At 46.6% G+C, this 19,560-nt stretch overlaps 1 protein-coding gene across 1 annotated transcript; it reads right to left on the bottom strand.

The window, feature by feature from the left end:
* Window positions 1-39: 39 nt before the first annotated feature.
* LOC101400083 (2'-5'-oligoadenylate synthase-like protein) lies at window positions 40-17,553 on the bottom strand. The gene is made up of 6 exons (XM_004429896.3): window positions 17,356-17,553; window positions 13,997-14,279; window positions 12,424-12,599; window positions 5,805-6,046; window positions 3,194-3,341; window positions 40-1,587 (listed from the first exon to the last, which is right to left on the bottom strand). The coding sequence occupies exons 1-6, from the start codon at window positions 17,551-17,553 to the stop codon at window positions 1,087-1,089; spliced, it is 1,548 nt and encodes a 515-aa protein (XP_004429953.2). The 3' UTR covers window positions 40-1,086.
* Between the last annotated feature and the right edge of the window lie 2,007 nt (window positions 17,554-19,560).

The following is a 19,560-nucleotide window of genomic DNA, read 5'->3' as shown; positions in this document are numbered from 1 at the left end:
CCCAACATTATAAAGGATACAAAGAAGTAGGATGGGCTATCCTGTCTATGCCATGGAAAGGAGGCACTCTTTCTGTCCCTGAAGGCAAAAGGAGGTGAGAAATTTGTTACTACTGATAAATTGCCCAGAGGCTGTTGAGAACCAATTATAAAGTGCATTTTATATTCTATGGTAAGTAAGTAGTCCATCAGAAAGCCGGGCAAAAGGGGAGGGGGAAAAAGGAAACTTTTTGTTGGTTGATTGGAGTAAACCTGATAACATGATGTCCTTTGATAATTAAAGATGCTGCTATTTTCCTAAAGTCTGTGGACCATTAGGTACTGTTTGTGTGTTTCAGGAGTTGAGGGGATTTTTCACACTGCATCAGCCTCGCCTTCCCAGACTTTGCCTTCGTCTTGGTTTCCCTACAGTCCTCACTTCCCAAAGCTGAGAGGCTCAAATGATTAAGCAACAGCCACAAGGATAGCATTAGCACCTGTGGAAAGAAATGAAGACCACCCAAAAGAGAACGAACAAACGTTATTCATTCCCAACTTGCTGTAGCAAGGGAGTCAGCCACCATCCTTTGCATTTGTCAGAGACTCAAAGGCAGGCAGGGTCGTGGGAAAGCTTTATAGTGGAGAAAAGAGAAGGCTTTGGGGATGCCCTAACTGAGGTTGTTGGTGGGGAGAAACTGGAGGTGGGCTACCTAGAAGCAGGGCATCCTCTGTGATTGGTTAGGGAGCTTGTTTGGCCTTTTCTGGTTGGTCCTAACTTGGAAGGGGCTCAGTTAGGGAAGCTCACAGTTATTGACCAAGTCCTGATGGTTTTGAGTTGCTTGCTGTACAGGTTGTGGTTTGGCTTCCCAAGCTGGTGGCTGCAGAGATTGTGGGTCAGAATTCTCTTGTCATATATGGTCTGACCATTGTCCATTTGTATGTCTAGTCTCTCACACCCCTCTTTAGTGCTCCACTGTCAGGGCTAGGATAACCGTTTACAAAGTTGGTGAAGACACAGGACCTCCCAGCAGAGAGCTGGAGGGAGTGGTTGACAGAATGAGCCCTGGATTAAATGGCAGAAATGCACAGAGAGGTTTGCCAGAGGAAACTAGCTGAGTGGAAACGGAATTCCTCTGGCTTTCTTCTTGGAGAGGACAAGGGTGTCGCTGTCTTGGACACCATAGCTCCCTAAACCCAACCAATCCTGCAGGACTTGGCCTCGAAACTCCAGCTGTTGCTGCTGCCTAAGCAGCCCATACTTGTCTTCAATCTCTTGCTTCAGGCCCAGGATGGAGTCGTTGGGGTCGACGGCATAGGCGTGACTCCCACCGTCAGGATTCTTCACGAAGACCTGGATCTCAGGGGAGACAGTCTCCAGCAGACAGATGCGAGTGTTGGAGAAGACCCCGTAGTAGGCCAAGGAGCAGTGGCTACTGAGAAGCTGCCGCTTGCCGTTGGGATCCTGGAAGGACAGACGTTGCAGGCCCAAGTAGCCTCGGCTCTGCCGGATCTTCTCTTTAACCTGCTTTATGGGCTCATAGGGGTTCACTGTGAGGATCAGGTCTGAGTAACCCCACTGCTCCACTGTCACTTGGATGTCTCGTGCCCTCTGGAAGGGAGAGGAGAGAAAGGGGTTGCATTAAGTCCACACTCCCCTGTCTGACGTGCAAAAGTTCCCTTCACCCATCCCCACCTTTCCAACAGCAGCAGCAAACATTTAGGGAGTGTCAGCCACCTTCTAAGCCCTGCGCTGGGCGCTGTTCATACTCTTCTTAATGCATTTTATTCTCATAGCAGCCCTATCAGTTTGGTTCTCCTAGTATCCCATTGTACAGATGAGGAAATTGTGGTTGAGCAGGTTTAGGTAATTTACTGACCATCACAAAGGTAGTGAGGAGCAGAGCAGGTATTTGAACCGAGGTCAGTCAGACTCCAAAGTCTGTTCCTCACCACCACCAGAGGCCACGCTCAAGGGCCCAAGAGACCCAGGTGGCTGAAGAACACCATCTGGAAGATGCTGGGGAGGGCTGGACCTCTAGCTGATCTTTCAAGCAGGACTACAGGCCCAGCATTGCAAGTCTTCTGATTTTTTAAGATAAAAATCTTTACACGATGCTTTTTATATTCAGGAAAAATCCAGAGGCATATACTTTTCCGTCCAATTGTGGGCTTCATTTGGCTGGTGGGCTCTGTTTGTAATCTCTGCACCGTATCAGAGAGCCTCTGATTCTGCTTCTGCCTCTGCTCCGAGCAGGTCGGTCTTTTGTGCTGGCACACACCTCCATTCCTTCGCCCCTCACCCCATACCCAACCCTCTACCTGGGTGGAGTGCCCTCTCCTCTGAGAGTCTGTATCCCTCCCTGGCTTTAGGACCCACCTCAAGCTCTACCTTCTTCAAGGAATTTTCTCTGGTGACTTCAGATAACATTTATTTTCCATTTCCAGAGCCCCACAAAGACCTGGGTGTGAATCCTGCTGCCTCTTAGCAGTGTGACCTGGTTAATTAACTTAACCTCTCTGAGCCTCAGTTTCCTTATCTGTAAAATGCGGATGATAATGATAAAGATAAAGATAATGATAATAATACTTGACCTTTCTACTTTACAGAATTGTCCCTGGACAAGCGCTTTGCAAATCATAAAGTACAATGTGAATAAAATAGAGTATTATGATTTTTGCCTGTACTATAGGTTTGGCATCACATTATACTATTATTTAGCCTTTTTTGTTTTCTGAGTATCTTCTCTGATAATTCTTTCTAGCAGTTTTGTGCAAATTTGTTTCAGGGACTTGCTTCCTAGCAAACTCTGGTGAATTTCTTGATGGTAGGGGTCATGTCTTATTTCTGTACCACCACTGCCCCCTTGGCCACCCTGCCAGCCCCAGACGCAGTGCTGGCACAAAACAGCTGCTGAACTGACTTGCTTGAGCTCAGCTCATGCCAAGAGCGATCCGGAGCATGGAACTGATTTTCAAGTGGGTTATGGAAAGAAGGAAGAAAAGGAGGTTGAGAATTTGAAGATAAGGAACCTGAAGCTCAGAGAATTGAATAATTTCCCCAAGTTCACAGAGCTGGTGGGTGGTGCAGCCAGGCCTCAAACTATCTGACTCTGATACCCTGTTGGCTCCACTGACACAGAAATAAATACGGAAATACTCTGCCGTTATCTCATTCTGAGCTTCAAGCCCCTGGCAGCCGGGAAAGGAGCCATTACCTTAATGTTCCAGCTGGGGACTGGGTTCTCCTTGTTGTCATAGCAACAGTCCTGTTTCAGGCACTGGCAGGCCCTCTGAGCGACTATGTCCCATCTGTACCCTTCCGCCACATTGTGGGTGGGGTCAGCCGGATCCAGGATGATGGGCCTGCAACACAGGGAGAGGGTGCCCAGGCTCTTTGTGGTTTTGAGGGGTGCAAGCCAGAAAGAAGCCTTCTCAGAACCATCTGTTCAAGCCACTAGCATCTGCCATGTCCAGAGTCCTGAACCATCAGTCCAGGAGGGCCCAAAACATTGCTGGAGAGTAACAAGATGGAGACGAGTACGTTTCCAAGAATTCCTCTTGGGGAAAGTACTCTAGGTGTTTGCAAGGAATTTTTGGGGTGGGGGTGGTGAGACCCCAAAAGACATGCTGAAGCAATAACAGATGCCCACTCAGGGAGATTGGCCTCTTAAGTTCAGAGCTTTTGTTTTGCTGAGCGGGCTACTTAAGTAAGTTTGAGGCTGGAGCTGCTGAATTACTTTGGATAATAGTAACAGCACCACCACCAACTATTGATATTTATTGAGGCCCTGGGCCAAACCCTATGTGAATGAACCTATTTTAATCCTTCTATAAGGTGGGGACTATTATAACTGTTGTGATTGTTGTCCCCATTTTATAGATGAGGAAACTGAGGCACAAACTTCTCTAACTTCTGACAGCCAGCAAATGGGATTCTTAACTATCTCCCCTGCCTCAACAGAGGACAGTTTGGGTGCCTCCAAATGTCTCCCCTCTATACAAATGTTGAATGAATATTTTAAAGAATATTGGCTTGGGGGCCGGCCCTGTGGCATAGTGGTTAAGTTCATGTGCTCCACTTCGATGGCCCAGGGTTCACAGGTTTGGATCCCAGGCGAGGACCTACGCACTACTCATCAAGCCATGCTGTGGCAGCATCCCAAATACAGAATAGAGGAAGATGGGCACAGACGTTAGCTCAGGGCCAATCTTCCTCGACAAAAAGAAGAGGATTGGCAACGGATGTTAGCTCAGGGCCAGTATTCCTCACCAAAAAAAAAAAAGATTGTTGGCTTGAAGAGGGTCTAACAGCCTCCTTGGGTTGCTTGGGGTGACCAGTGTGTTGGATGCCAAGCCCATGATTCAGACCTGGCCTTGCCCTCCAGGAACTTTTGAGTTAGGAGGGAGCTCTGACTTTACCTATGTGGCAGAATGTGATAGGCTACTGGAGTGAGCTGGACACTTTAGGCTCCATGCTTGCTACTCCCAACATCCCCGGCTCCCTGAAATATTCCTAAAATAGTCCTGCCTGAAATAATCAGGGAACAGTGCCAGGCTGTTCTATGGGATGGGGTCACCTGACCCAAAGTGACCCACTAGGTTACCTGACATGCTGGGCCTGTGCCCAGTGATCGGACTGGAGTTTGGACCAGCAATGATGGAGGTCCTTCACTAACTGGGAGTAAGAGGGGAGCAGGGCAGATGTGGAGAGAAAAGTAGAGGCAGTGGGAGGGAAGAGAGCCTGGGGGCAATGAGGAAGAGTGACAGAGAGAGTGCGAGTCTGTAGGTTTGCCTCAGGCCCAACCTGGATGGTTTTCCAACCTCAATTTTCTGGGCATCCTTATAAATCTCTTTCCCTAAGTAGACCGGGTTTTTCTTCCTTGTGAAAAAAGACCTGACACTCACATAAGGGAACCATAAACATTCTTGTGATATTGGCTGCACTGATCTAGAGCTTCTAATATGAAGAATTGTCTCAGACTGGGTTCCCCCACATCCCAAGATGAGGATTCGAGTGCAAGTGGTTTCTTCGGAAGGAGAAGCCAGGAAGCACCAATGAGGGCATGGGAAAGTGAGATGGGGAAGGGAAGGGTGCCAATAAAGGGTGTGTATCAAGGTGATTACCACTGTGGGCAACTGTTAGCCCCACCGGGGGGACCTGGGAAACAGTGTGGCACACGTCACCCAGAGAGAGCTCTTGCATCTGAGATGGGAGGGAGCTGGGGTATTTATCCACCAACTTCCACCAGTCTTTGGAGGAGGCTGAGAACCCGCAGGCAAAGGGAGGCAGGTGAACCAGCCTTCACTGAAATGGTGAAGGCCCAGGGGACGTGGGTGGGCACTGGCAGCTACAATAGTGAGCATTTCTCCAGCGTCTATTGTGGGCTAGATACTGTAGGCCCTGTACGTATGCTTTCTCCACCCCTCACAACAGTGCTGCATTGTGGTGCCGGTTACTCCTGTTTTACGGATGAGCAGCCGAGGCTCACAGACATGAGAAAATGGCAGAGCTGGGGTTAGACTTGGGTCGCCGTGATTCTTTCCCCTTTCCCATGCTGTCGCTAAAAAGCACTGAAATGGTCTTCTGAGGGCAAGAGGGCTGAGATAGGGTGGAGTGGTGGCTTGAGGAATAAGGAAAAGTCTTCTAGCCCCTAAGGTCCCTGGTGATTTTGAAAGGCGGCTGACTTGGGAGGTCAGCTGTGTCAGTATGAGATTTCAGTGCAGCTTCACTCCTTGATAAAGCCCACCTGTAAAACACCCACCACCTTTCCCTCAATTCTCTTTCTTTTCTCTGTGAGACGTGGTGGGCAAGCAGTGGCCCAGTACCTGTCTTTTTTGAGCTGTCTTCTGACAAAGTCCTCAATGACTGGGTTCTGGAATGTGTAGTACTTGGTCCAGTAGATGCAGATGAACTCATACTGCTGGAGCAGCTCCATCACGGTGGTGAGGCCTTCATCCAACCTGAAATTCTCATCCTCCTGAGTACCCAGTTCCCAGGTGTAGATAGTCAGTAGCTCCAGGGCATAAAGAGGGGGCAGCGCGGCCCTGGGGCACTTGGCTTTCACGTACTGTTGAAAGAGATGGGAAGAGAGAGAGAGAGACCCCAAGATCCTGTGTAAGGATGGAAAATCCAGGTTCTTGTCTCAGCTCTGCCCCCACTGGCTGTGTGATCTCCACCAAGTTACTTTCCCTCTCTGACCCTAAATGGGTTTTCCCATTTTAGAATTAAGGGGCTGGGATAGTCCAGTGTGTTTCAAACTGTGCTTGACATAACTCCCGGAATGGAGTTATGAAGAGGTGTCCCAAAGAGCGAGCAGGATGGGCTCTGCCACCAGCATTCCAGCCTGAGAAGCTCCATTTTAATCTATTTTAATGTATTGGACTTCTGAAAGGTTTCCTTTAAAGAAAAGGCTTCTAGCTAAAGAGAAAAAAAGGGGTGGGAGGAGGGAACTATAGGACTAGGTAATAGCTGAGATTCTGTGGTGAACGTTGGGGTTGCCTCTCTGGCAGCCGTTTCTTCCTTCTCCATTGTAGAGTAGCCATGCTGTTTGGATGGGATTGACCCCACCCTCAACTCCAGGATGGGCCCCGACTGGACAGGGCCATCAGTATAAACCTATTTGCTTTGCCAATTGATTGATTCAAGAGAAGCCATGTGACCTAAATTGGCTCAAGTTGGGTAAAGCCTAGTTCTTTTGTTCAGCAGTTGAAAGAAGAGAAGTCGTCTCTTATGTGTGGATGCGAGGGCAGGAACAGCTGTAGCCATTTTGCCATCATGAGAGAAACCAGCCCGAGGACGAAGTTGACACACCGAGTTGAGAGAAGCTGAGAGTATTATAGAGAAACAGAGCTGGAGCCCTCACCAAACAGTGCCTGAAGCCCCCTACCTCCTGTTATGGGTTTTCACACATGAACTGATAATTCTCTTTATTGGCTGAGCCATTTTGAGTTGGTTTTTCTGTTAGTTGCAAAAGAAAGCATCTTAACTGAGACCAGTCACTTCCTATCTTAAGAACCTCTTTAATATTCAGCTAGAAAGTGAAAATTTCTTTCAAACATCCAGCTATTTGGTTTGTGGAAGCAAAATTGACATCTTGTCCTGTGGCCATTATAAATAAGAATTATACCACAACCCACAAGTCAAAGGGAAAAAAACCTCACTTCGACCTTTAAACAAACAAAAACAGGGTCATCTTGTCTAGTTCTAGTCTCCAAAATAAATGAAACCTTGAGCCTTTCCTATAAGTCATTGGCTCACTAACAAAAACAACTTTATCCTTGACTTAAAAAAAATTTTAATTGAATTCAAATTTATTTATAAATTAATGAATTTTTTTTGGTAACATTTTGTGAATTCACACTTAATACTGTAAATCTTAACTAATAATATTATAATGTTTTTAAGACTGTAAGCTCATGGCAATACAATTTATTTTCTCCAATATTAGTGAGATTTTACTAGTAGGATTCTTAAAACTTAGATGATAAATAAAATGCAGGATGCCTGTAATGCTAAGAGGTAAGGCTTAAGAAAAATGAGCACTTCATTTCTTTTAGGATCTTCAATTTAATGGTATACAAAAAAACAAACCGAAAGAAAAGATCTATGTTCCCTTCCAGTGCTGATGTTCAAGGATGCCCTGATTTGTTCACGTTCTGGATTTCTCTGACTTTTTTTTTTTTTTTTTTTGCTGAGGAAGATTAGCCCTGAGCTAACATCTGTTGCCAATCTTCCTCGTTTTTTGCTTGAGGAAGATTAGCCCTGAGCGAACATTTTTGCCACTCTTCCCCTACTTTATATGTGGGTTGCCGCCACAGCGTGGCTGAGGAGTAGCATAGGTCTGAGCCCAGGATCCAGGCCCGAGAACCCAGGCCGCCGAAGTGGAATGCTCCGAACTTAACCACTATGCCACGTGGTCGGCCCCCGGATTTCTCTGAATTTTGCAATGTTGTTGTCTGAAGATGTCATGACCTTTCTAGATATGATAAGCAGGTGAGAAAATCGCTATTTTTCTACCACCAACCGAGACTATAAACCTAGTAATCTTGGTAATCATTTTTTCTTTAAATACCTATGGATTAAGCCCTTCACTTCTGCAGTCTGATTCCCTTGCAATTTCTCTGCAAGTTCTTATTTAATAAATGATTTTTATCTCTTAGTTTTTTGTTGCAGTTGGGAGATCCTACTGAGATTATCCAAGGGACTTATTTCCAAAACCGACTAAATTGTGCTGCTGGAGGAATGCACCTCATGGCTGTCTACACTTGGATGTGACCCTTTTTCAACTCCAAAGGTGAACATTGTATGGCAGCAGGTTTTACTCCTGCTGCTGTTTCTCTCCTCCTTCCCCATCACCAGCTCTCTTTCTATTTCTGATTCTGGATTGAATCTGATTCTTTGCCAAGTCTGGTTATGGTTCTTGTTCTTATTTGCATAGGGCCACTTATGTCCCTGATGGTGACAACACCCTGTGAATCTTGTTTTATGGTTTGACCATCTGCTAGTCTCTGTTGGGAGACAGATGACAGGAGTTTATTCTCTTCTGGGTGGCAAACTCAGTTGATGACTGAGTTTGATCATAGTTTGTGTTTTTCTTTCTTTCTCTTTTGGTCTGTTTGTCTTGAGAATTCTGATATCTCCCGGGAGCCTCACTGCTGTTGTCTTGCATGCCGTTGTGAATTTAAATCACTCAAAAATTTGTCTGTGCGTGTGTGTGTGTGTGTACGTGCCCATGTACGTGACTCCTGGAAAACAGCCCTATAAGATTAGGAGCTGATGGGTGGATTTTATGCTGTGTTTATTTTTGACTCAATTACAGTAGTAAAACCAAAGCTGCTAATCTATGTGTGGGCAGATCCCTTTCTCCCCACTCCACTATAGGAAATTTATGGAGTGTAATTGGGAATAAATTTATGGGTAAAGGCTCATATCCTCATCAAAGGGAACTGGGTCAGAATTTCACCAAACTCTTTTTTTCCAGAAGTAGATGACTTCATAAAGGTGGATTGCTTAACAAAAGATCAACAAAATGAGAATTAATTACCCAGGTTAATATTCTACTTTTGTTGTCATTGTGAGGAAAAAACCCTTTCTTTCTTCTTAATCTATCTCCTATCCTCAATATGGGGCTATAATTGTGCAAACTAAGATTAAACATTCTTTATTCTTTTATTATTATTATTATTTTATTATTATTATTATTTTTTTTGTGAGGAAGACCGGCCCTGAACTAACATCTATTGCCAATCCTCCTCCTTCCCCTCCCCCCTTTTCTCCCCAAAGCCCCAGTAGATAGCTGTATGTCATAGTTGCACATCCCTCTAGTTGTTGTATGTGGGACGCCGCCTCAGCATGGCCAGAGAAGCGGTGCATTGGTGTGCGCCCGGGATCTGAACCTGGGCCACCAGCAGCGGAGCGTGCGTGCTTAACCGCTAAGCCACAGGGCTGGCCCCTAAACATTCTTTAAATGATATATTATTTCAGCTGACACCTCAGAATAAAAAAATTCCTATAAAAGTTCCCTGCTATAGATTATAAACTAACAAATCCTCAGAAAAACAAAGATAATCATTCTGTAAAATAAGAGCATATATAAATCGGCTCTGCTTACAAACTATTCAGAATGTCGGTTAAATATTCACAAAGCGAATTTATTAATTTCTTTTTCATGACTATGTAGTATTTACATAAGTTCAATAACAATTTGTCCTCCTTCCTACCAGGATAGAATTAGATAAATCAATTTATCAATAAATCAATAATAATAAATCAAATTTGTAAATAAATTTGTATTCATGCCAGAAATCTTATTCAATTAGGTATGATCCCAATATTAAGAATCAAGGACAAAATAAGACAGACCAAAAAGACAAATATTGTATGATTCCATTTATAAAAGGGACTTAGAATAGGCAAATTCATTGTGTTGAAAAATGAAATTCAACTGAGTAAATTTGAAGATCTAATTGGCTTTATTTAATGATTCATGAATTGGGTGGCATCCCATCCTAGCAGACAGAAAGGAGCTCCGAGGAGCTGTACATAATGGAAGGTTTTTATAGGCAGAAGGAGACAGGGCAAGGAAGTTATTCCAGCAAAGAGTGGATTGTTTCAGGCAAGGTCACCTTCCTTTGGGGGAAGGTGGGGGTCTATCAAGCAGATTACCTCTGACCAGATAATTCCAGATTGACTGGTTAAAGGTTACACTCCTGGGAAAGGCTGACACTGCAATTAGGTTAGGTGTTAAGTCCTAGTTTGCTGATGTGGGGCTTAGCACAAGTGACTCCATTTTGGGCCTGTTGTTTCTGTTTTTAACAGTAGAGACAGAAAGTAGAATGGTGGTTGCCAGGGGCTGGGCAGAGGGTAGAATGGGGAGTTATTTTTTAACGGGTACAGAGTTTCTGTTTGGGATGATGAAAAAGTTCTGGAAATAGATAGTGGTGATGTTTACACAACAATGTGAATGTAATTAATGCCACTGAATTATACACTTAAAAAGGTAAAAAATCCCCTAAAACAAACAAATAAAAAACTTATGCCAAAACCTCAACCAAAACACTGGGGAAAGCCCCATCTTGTTCCCAGAACTGCATTGAATTAAATACTTCAAAATAGAAAAAATAAACATTAGTTTGTTGGGAAATTAAAAAAAAACATCAAGGACAGCTCTTGATTTGTGGAAACGATGCTTATCAAGTCCCTCCTGGAATCTGACCTGGTATTGCTGTAGGGCTTATGAACGCCCAGCATCATAGGTAGTAAAAATAACACTTTTTTTGGCAGGTGACAGCATTAACAGATTTTGATATCTCTGAGATCTGTGATATCCTTACAGTTAAGATTCGACAGACGAAACCTAGAGAAACTAAATTGCATATGCCTTGGTCCCTGACCCCAGGAGTGGAACTGATAAGAACAAGGAAATACTTCTGAACCGTGAAAGTAAAAGACAACTCCAGGGACCTGACAAAGCCTCTAGACAAAAAGGAACTATTAACCTTCTTAGCATCATGGGACTCTGGTCTTGTTCACCATATGATACAACTTCTTTATGTCCTTACATATTGATCAGCGCATCTTGTAACACTTAGCTGAATAAAACTTGTCAAATAAGACATCAAATTAATAATATTGAATCAAAAACTGTTTCAAAAAACCATATGCCATCAAATCCTTGTCTCAGGGGCAGAGACTTGAACAAAAGGAATGGCTAAAGCTGGTATGTTGTCCAGGGGACATTACAAATAAGTGTGCATATCATATGCGGGAAGAAACACTTTGTACCCTCAAACAAACAAAGCAAGGAAATGGATCAATCTGCTGAGTTCTAGTTCTCCAAATCTACCAAATCTGGGATCATTTCCTGTAAGTGAGTGGCTTAACCACAAAAACAATTTTATTCTTGGCTGTGCCAATGCTAATGTCTGAAGATAAATCACAACCTCGGTTGAGGTGATAATCATATAAGAAAATTGCTGTTTTCCCACCATAAACAAACTAACTGTAAACTCACTAACCTTGGTAATTTTCTGATTTTTATCTTTAAATACTTTTTTTGTGTGTGTGTGAGAAAGACCAGCTCTGAGCTAACATCCGATGCCAATCTTTCTCTTTTTGCTGAGGAAGATTGGCCCTGGGCTAACATCTGTGCCCATCTTCCTCCACTTTATATGGGACGGGGCCACAGAATGGCTTGACAAGTGGTGCGTCGGTACACACCCGGGATCTGAACCTGCAAACCCTGGGCCTCTGAAGTGGAACGTGTGCACATAACCGCTGCGCCACTGGGCCGGCCCCAATACGTTTTTCTTTTTTAACTGAGCCAATCTTTCTAAAATCCAACTCTCTTACCATTTTTTAAAATAAAGAGTTTTATTTTTTGTGTTTGTTTCGGAGTCTTCTCTTCATAAGTTTAAATGACTCGGTTCATCTGGATATTTTGAAATATACTAGGTACCCTGCAGACATTACATGTGAAATCTAAAAAGTAGCTACTGTGGATGTATTCACTCAGTAATGGTCATGACACTCAGGAACTCAGTCATTTGGAGGGGGTATTGGTGCAGGGTGGAATTAAACGAATCTTCCCTCTTGTTATTCCTTACCAGCTAAGATGAATGTCCACCAGAGAAGCCAGTGAAATTGACACTAGCCAGTACGGAGCATTACAAGCTCTTGTTTACTGAAATACTGTGTGGTCCTTATTTTTCTCCTTCCTTCTCTGTTTCTCTGTCTCCTCTCCCTCCTCCTCCTTCTCCTTCTCCTTCTCTGTCTTCTTCATTGTTTCACTTGACAGTTCAAAAGACTAGCATTCTCTCCCTGACCTCCATTTCCGTTTGATGCTATTTCCTGAGATGATGACTCTGGCCCCTGCCTTTTCTTCCCCTCTGTCCTCGGTGCCCCACTTGTGCCCCACTCCTGCCCCCCTCCTGGCAGCCCCCTCACCTGCAGGTACCAGTGTTTTACCAGCCGCAGGAGGCTTTTCAGCTTGGTTGGCCGATGTTTCACAAAGTTTCTCTGCAGTTCGCTGAAGGATGCGGAGAAATTTCCAGGGTAACCGCTGGCCTCAATCAGACTCACGTAGACCTCAGGGTGTGGCTGAGAGTTGGGAGGAGAAGGCCCTGGGGTGAGAGGAAGCAAAGGGAGAGAGTGGGGATTTAGGAGGCCCCATGTTGATGAGCAGTCTGTGGGGAGAGCCTGCTAACTCACTGGAGAATCTCTCCAGGGGAACCTGAGACCTCATAGCCTAAGAGAATAAAAGTTTGCCCTGCTTGATTGTCCTTCTAGAGAACCAAAAGTAGGCTTTCCATACCTCAGGCCACTCAAGGACTGTTGTCTTCTCTTGATGTCCCCGACACCCTCAGTTTCCCTTACTGTCTGTTTTGGATCTCTTTCTCAGCGATGTATTCCAACCTCCTGACACCTGAAGAGGAGAACCAGTTCCAGATAAGAAAGCTGGTTCCGGGAGCGCATTTGCTGACAGGTGTGCTTCTGAAGGCTGCGCACCCCTAATGCATCCTGGCAATGTCTTTCTTGCTCAGATGGCATCCCATTTCCGACTCCTCCCCCGAGCAACTCCCTGTGGCCATTCTAGGTAACAGGATCTGGGACACGAGATGAAACCTATATGGACCTGGGCTTGTAGGTGATGCTTCTACAAGCTGTTTACTTCAAACACCCAGGACTCTGCCTGAGGACAAACCTGGCAAGTTAATGCTCCTGGGAAGCAGCCCTCAGCCAGTGGCTGGGGAGAAGTTGGTGGATAAACACTCTAGTTGAGGCATGCTCTGCACTGTCGCCTAGAATTCTCCAGGGGCATGAAGCCCAGCTGCTCACAATGGTGGCTTGCTCACTATGCACTTTTTTTTTTTTAAAGATTTTATTTATTTATTTTTCCCCCCAAAGCCCCAGTAGATAGTTGTATGTCATAGCTGCACATCCTTCTAGTTGCTGTACGTGGGACGTGGCCTCAGTATGGCCGGAGAAGCGGTGCGCGCCCGGGATCTGAACCCGGGCCGCCAGCAGCAGAGCGCGTGCACTTAACCGCTAAGCCGCAGGGCCGCCCTCACTATGTACCTTGTGATGCTTCCTTCCTTCTCTTTCTCACCTCCCTACTTCCCTACCAGTGTTTCCTGGGACTCCTTGTCCTGAAACCCTTGTCTCAGCGTCTGTTTCTGGAAAAGCCTGAACCGTGACAGACCCCCGCACCCATGGTATAGTGCTACAGGAGCACCCGAGGTTACTCCCTACCTTTTTCCCCTCTGTGGGTCTCCCCTCCTCTTACAATCATGCATTTATCTGCATGATTCTTCGATAAATCTGTGTCCCAAGTTGAGCCACATGACAGCCAGAGTTGGCGCAGTCCTGCGCCCTGCGGCCACCCAGTGCCCAGCACAGGACAGGGGTTGAACGGATGAATGCAGGTGTCTGCGTGTGACCGTGAATGAGAGGTGAGGGAGTTGCAAGCCTCCCGGAGGAGAGCAGGTGTGTGAGTCCGCTGGGCTTCCCCTCTCCTTACCCAGGGCCTTGTAGGCAGGCACGATGGTGACAGTGATGGGCTCCGCCGTCCCCCAGGTCTGGATGGTGAAGACGAGAGCATCGGGGGCCCCCTGGTCTACCCGCAGCTCCTCGAGCCCGAGGCCCAGCAGGTCCTGGCAACTCCACAGCTTCTTCCGCATCAGGTGCAGAACGGTTTGGTGGTGCCTGGCCTCCTCCTGGAAGCTGTGGAAACAGCTCAGAAACACCACCAGCTCCACCTCCGTGGTGCTCCTGAGCACCGTGCCGTTCCCAAAGGAGCCCACCTGCAGAACACAGAGCCCATCACCCTGAGGCCACTCCCTGTGCCAGGCAGTCCCCGAGGCTCTTTACGTGGATTATCACACACAGCCCTGAGCGATGGGCGGGTAGGACTAATATCTCCTTTTTACAGGTGAAAAAACTGAGACGCCAAGAGGGTTAATCAGTCACCCTGGGTCACACAGTCTGTGCGGCAGAGCCTGGGTTTGAACCCGGCAGCCTAACTCCCCAGCCCAAGCTTCTTATTTACTACACTGCATTGCTCTGAGACGTAGTCTTCTCATCTGCAGAGTAATGCCTACTCCAAGGAAATAGTAATGTCTAGTCCACAGGGTTGTGTGAGGATTCTGGGGGGTCTGAGTCATTTCTTGACATTAAAAAGGGTGGTGCGGAATTGCCTGGTGGATGAGAGCCAGGGGCTGTGGAATGAGGCAGCCTAACTTCGACCTTGACTCTTGCCCTTGGCTCTTAGCCAGGTGATTATTCTACACCTGAAGTTCCTCATCTGCAAAATGAGAGTAATGATGGAGCATGAGTCATTGGGTTATTGGGAGGGTTAGAGGAGAACAAGTGTGGCAAGGGCTTGCCCGGGAGCCTGGCACACAGGTGGTCAGCAATTTATTTCTCTTCCTCCTCTTCATCTAGTTGACTCGGATCATCCCTCCGGCTGTCTGGGATTCAGTTTCCGCATCTGAATGAAGGAGCCTGAGAGGGATGATTTTGAAGGGGTCTTTTTGATGTTCTAAGGTTCTGGACTTTCTCTCCAGCCCGTATGAACTCTGGTGTACAAAACCCCACAACTCTCTGACCTTCCCTCTTTCTCACTCGGGTGGAGAAGTGGAATTGCTAGGGATCCATCGGACCTCAGGCCAGCTACCGCTCCTGTGGGTGGAGTCACTGCACGTTGATTATAATCCAGGTGTCACGGGTTGAGCACTCAGTGTGTCTGCGCTACTGAAAGCCCTTTATGCATATAATATGCTTTAATCCTCGCACCCACTGACTGAAGTATAATTATTCCCAATGTACAGATGAGAAAACTGAGGCAGTGGGGGGTTAATCAACTTGCCGTGACTCATAGCCAGGAGTCAGACAGTGAGTCAGAACACAAAGTGTGAGCCATGCCCTGCTTCTGAGGTGAGGAGTCCTGCCATCTTTTTTCCCCTTTTTCTCCGTTCTCTTCTCCACCTGCGTTCAGACTCAGCGCTTCTGCCCCGGTGAGAGGGTTAGAGATAGCACTGTGTGTGTGTGGATGAAGGGCACATCCCCATGAAGGCAGAGCCTAAACTGCCCTTCCTGCCTTTCCCGGTGGTAAGACCCAGGCAGAGAGGAAAGAACATTCTAGAATAGGCTTCATGACTTGGCTTCAGTTCGAACCCATTTAAACCCAACTCATTGGAGGACAAGCATTCACTCAGGTGGACCAGCCCAGCTCACCAGATTTTCAGGGTCGGGGGAGGGTTTAGAGCCTGAGTATTATTTCTCATTGACCATTGCTCCTTGGGTACTCTAATATTATCTCTAATATTTAGTGGCTTCAAGGGGAGAACCCCAGACTTTTCCCATTCCATCAGCTTCATTCTCAGGTTGTCAGAATGATGGTCTGGGAGGATATGCCTGCCTCAGACTGGTGTTCCAGACCCAGAAGAAAGCTCAGGCAAGAATTTATAACGATGCTTTTTTTTTTTTTTTTAACGTTTACCATTAGCTAATCATTTAGCCGGCATTGACCCATTTGCTTGACGAGGGAGAGATGACGATGATGATGATGTTGCCCTAATTACAGAGAGAAGATAAGGGTTTGAGAGCTAAGACGGCAATTCTAAGGTCACACAGCCAGGAAGGGAAGAAGCCAAGACCCAAACCCAGGTCTGGCTGATGACAAAACTTGTGGTTTCTCACTTCTAAATCATATGACATCAGGTTACAGAGGCTGGGGATGGGTGTGGAGAAAGGATGGGGCCTGAGGCTGCTAAATCCTTCCTGGGTGGCTGCCCCTGGAGGGAGAACTAGAGCACTGGGCTGGGAGTCAGGACTCCTAATTCTGGTTTTGCCTTTGCCACCAGCTTGCTGTGTGAACTTGGGACGTCTCTCACCCTCTCTGTGCCTCAGTTTCTTTGATGTTTAAGTGAGGGATTGGCTGAGACTGTCGGATTCTCCAGGGCCTTACTAGCTTTGACCCTCTTGAATTTTGATCCTAGCTAGGATAGGCAGTGACATGAGGCAGCTGGAGGAAGGGCTTGGGGGGAAAATCTCAAGGGGGGCAGCCTGGAGCCCTGGCTGTGGAGTCAGATAGATCCTGGTTCAAATCCCAGCTCTACCACTAGCTGCGCGACCTTGGGCAAGTCACCTTACCTCTCTGAACTTCCATTAAAAAACCTTTTTATTAACAAAAATTTAAAACATAGAGCAATAGAGCATACAATGAACACTCATATCTCCAACCAGTTAGATTCCACAAGTCTAAACTCTCTGCCACATTCACTTCACCTAAACCACTTTAAAGTAAATTACAGACACCAAGGAACTTTATCCTGAACTACTTTAGCATTTATGTCCAACAGAAGTGAATATTTCCCCCCAAAACCACAAAAGTATTACGCCTAACAAAATCAACTATGATTCCCTTGTATTTCTGATATCCAGGCCATATTAAAATTTCCCGAATTGTCCACAGACTGTATTTTACGGATGGTCTATTCACACCAGCACCCAATCAAAGACCTTGCATTGCATTTGGTTGTTATGAATTTTAAATCTCTGAGTTTCCATTTTGCTCATCTGTAAAATGGGAAAAGCATAGTACCTACTTCACAGAGGGCATGAATTGGAGGTAATATATGTTAAGGGGTTAGGCTAGTGCACCCCCAAAAGTGAATATTATTGTTGGCTTCATTACCGGACTTTTCTGCTCAAGGCAGCAGTGTGGTGGGGTGCAGGCAGCTGGGTGAGGTGTCCTGAGATGTCAGCGGCGTGGGGTAGAGATAACAAGCTGAGGAATCCCCAGCATCCTCAGGGGCGTGGACCCTTGTGGTGGGTTTTGCCCGGCCCTGGCCTGGGGATGGAGGGAACCAGCCTCACCTTGACCACCTTCAGCACCCGCACCTCCTGGTCCAGCCCACGCTCCCCGCGGAAGTGCTGCTCCCTCAGGAACTGCTCCAGGGTCCTCACAGCCTCTAGCACCTCGTCCTTCCATTCCCGCCTGGGCTGCAGCCACTGGGCCACAAAGGAGTCCAGCCTGGAGGCAGGAGTGTTGTACAGCTCTGGGGTCAGTGCCATCTCTGCTCTGAGAGTACCGCTGCTGGACAGATATATAAGCACACACCCACCCTGCTCCTGGAACACACCCCCTTCTTTAAGGGGGCTCCTCCTCTTCTGCTGACCTCCAGCACCCTCTGGGATAAAGGGCCAGAGCAGAGAGGAAACCAAGGGTGACTGTTTAACCTAGGGCTCCCCTTCTTGGAGACCCTTCACTGCAGCAGGGACACTGAAAGACACTGAGCCAAGGCTGGAAGGTCTGGGGCCACCTTAACAGGCCTGGCTTCCAGCCAACCTTTCTGTTCTTGGTTTCGATTCTCAACTATTAGAGTTTCCTTTTTATGACGTTTGGAAACTGAAATTGGCTTGAGTTTGGCTTGGCACCTCGCCCAGTAGGTCGGAGATGGAGGGTATCTGTCAGTTCCATCACCCCACCTTACTGTAAGAAACTGAGGCTCAGAGAGAGAAGGGACTTGCTCATGGTCGGGGTGAGCAGTGGGAACTCTGGAGTCTGACAGTACAGACTTTGAATTCCAGTCGGCCCTTCGCCAGACTCTTAACCTGTCTGACTCTCCCATAATTTACCGATAAAATGGGTTTCATAATAATACCCGACCCCATAGCTTGTCGTGTAGATTAAGCATGAGAATGTTGAGCAGAGAAAGCATTCAGTAAATGTGAGTATCATTATTCATTCACTAAACATCTATTGAGTGACTGCTAGGTGCCAGACATTGTGCTAAGAAGACAAGACATGGTTCCTGCCCCAAGGGGCTCCCAGAGCAGTGGGGGGACAGATAAGAGACTCCAAGAATCCAGTGTGATATGTGCTAGGTAGAAAAAAGGGCATAGAAACCTGGTGGAGAGAGAGCAGAAGAGTTTCTTCTGGGCCACCTGTGTGTTAATGGGATGAGTCTTAAAAGACTGGGGTTGCGGCCAAGAGGAAGAGGGTACAACATGGGTAAAAGTTGGTAAGTGTGGACCATTCCGGTGTGTGCCAAGGACTCAGTTGTCAAATATGCCTTGGCATGGAAGGGAAGGAGGGGAGAGATGTGCCTGGACAAGTGGGCAGGGGTTGAATCTTGGAGTGTCATTCATTCACTCATTCAACAAAAACGTATGGAGTACCTACTGTGTGCCAGGCAGGTGCTGGGGATACGGCAGTGAAGAGGCAAAAATCCCTGCCTTGAGAGGGCTTACATTCTGATGGTGGAGACAGACAATAAACAGGAGAAACAAGTAAAATTATAGTAAATAAGATGGTTAAGTGCTAAGCAGAAAAATGAAGCAGGGAAAGAGGTTAAGAGGTACCATGTGTGTGTGTGTGTGTGTGTGTGTGTGTGGTGTTTTTAGGTGTTTAGTCTCAAATAACCATAGGGAAGGCCTGAAAAGGAGACATTTGAGCAAAGACATGAATGAAGGAGGCAAAGAGTGAGCCACGTGTATGTCTGAGGGAGAGGATCATTCACGGCAGAAGGAACAGCAAGTGCAAAGGTCCTGCAGTGGCAGTGTACATGGTGGGTTTGAGGAATAGCAGTGTGACTGGAATGGAATGATCAAGGAGGGAAAATGGGAGGGGATGAGGTTTGAGCAGTAAAGGATGGGGGGCAAATGGTGTAGGATCTTGAAGACTTATAAGACTTTGACTTTTACTCTGAGGGAAATGGGGGAGACATTGGAGAGTTTCAAGCAGAGGAGGGACATGGTCTGATTTTTGTTTTAACAGAATCACACTGGCTGCTGGGGGAAGATTAGATTAAAAGCAGAGGGTTGGCGGGGGTCGGGTGAGAGCATGTGGCAAGAAGCCAGAGCTGGAGTATTGAATTAAGAATATTCGGATTATGACCTGCTGAAAGAAGATGCACAAGCCACCCACACAGGGGCGGCAGGGAGCTCCCTCAGCATCCCAGCTCCCACTTTGGGAAAATGAAACCCACACGGTCGTTTCCATTGAAGGTGCGGTTTCAATAGACCCACACAAAGGAAGCAGAGTCACAAGATTTATTACTTATAGATCCCAGAAGTGAG

This window comes from Ceratotherium simum, chromosome 35, assembly GCF_057802395.1.
Source record: "Ceratotherium simum simum isolate JZ-2026a chromosome 35, ASM5780239v1, whole genome shotgun sequence".
Taxonomy (NCBI): Eukaryota; Metazoa; Chordata; class Mammalia; order Perissodactyla; family Rhinocerotidae; genus Ceratotherium; species Ceratotherium simum.
This window is presented reverse-complemented; position numbering and strand designations above follow the sequence as displayed.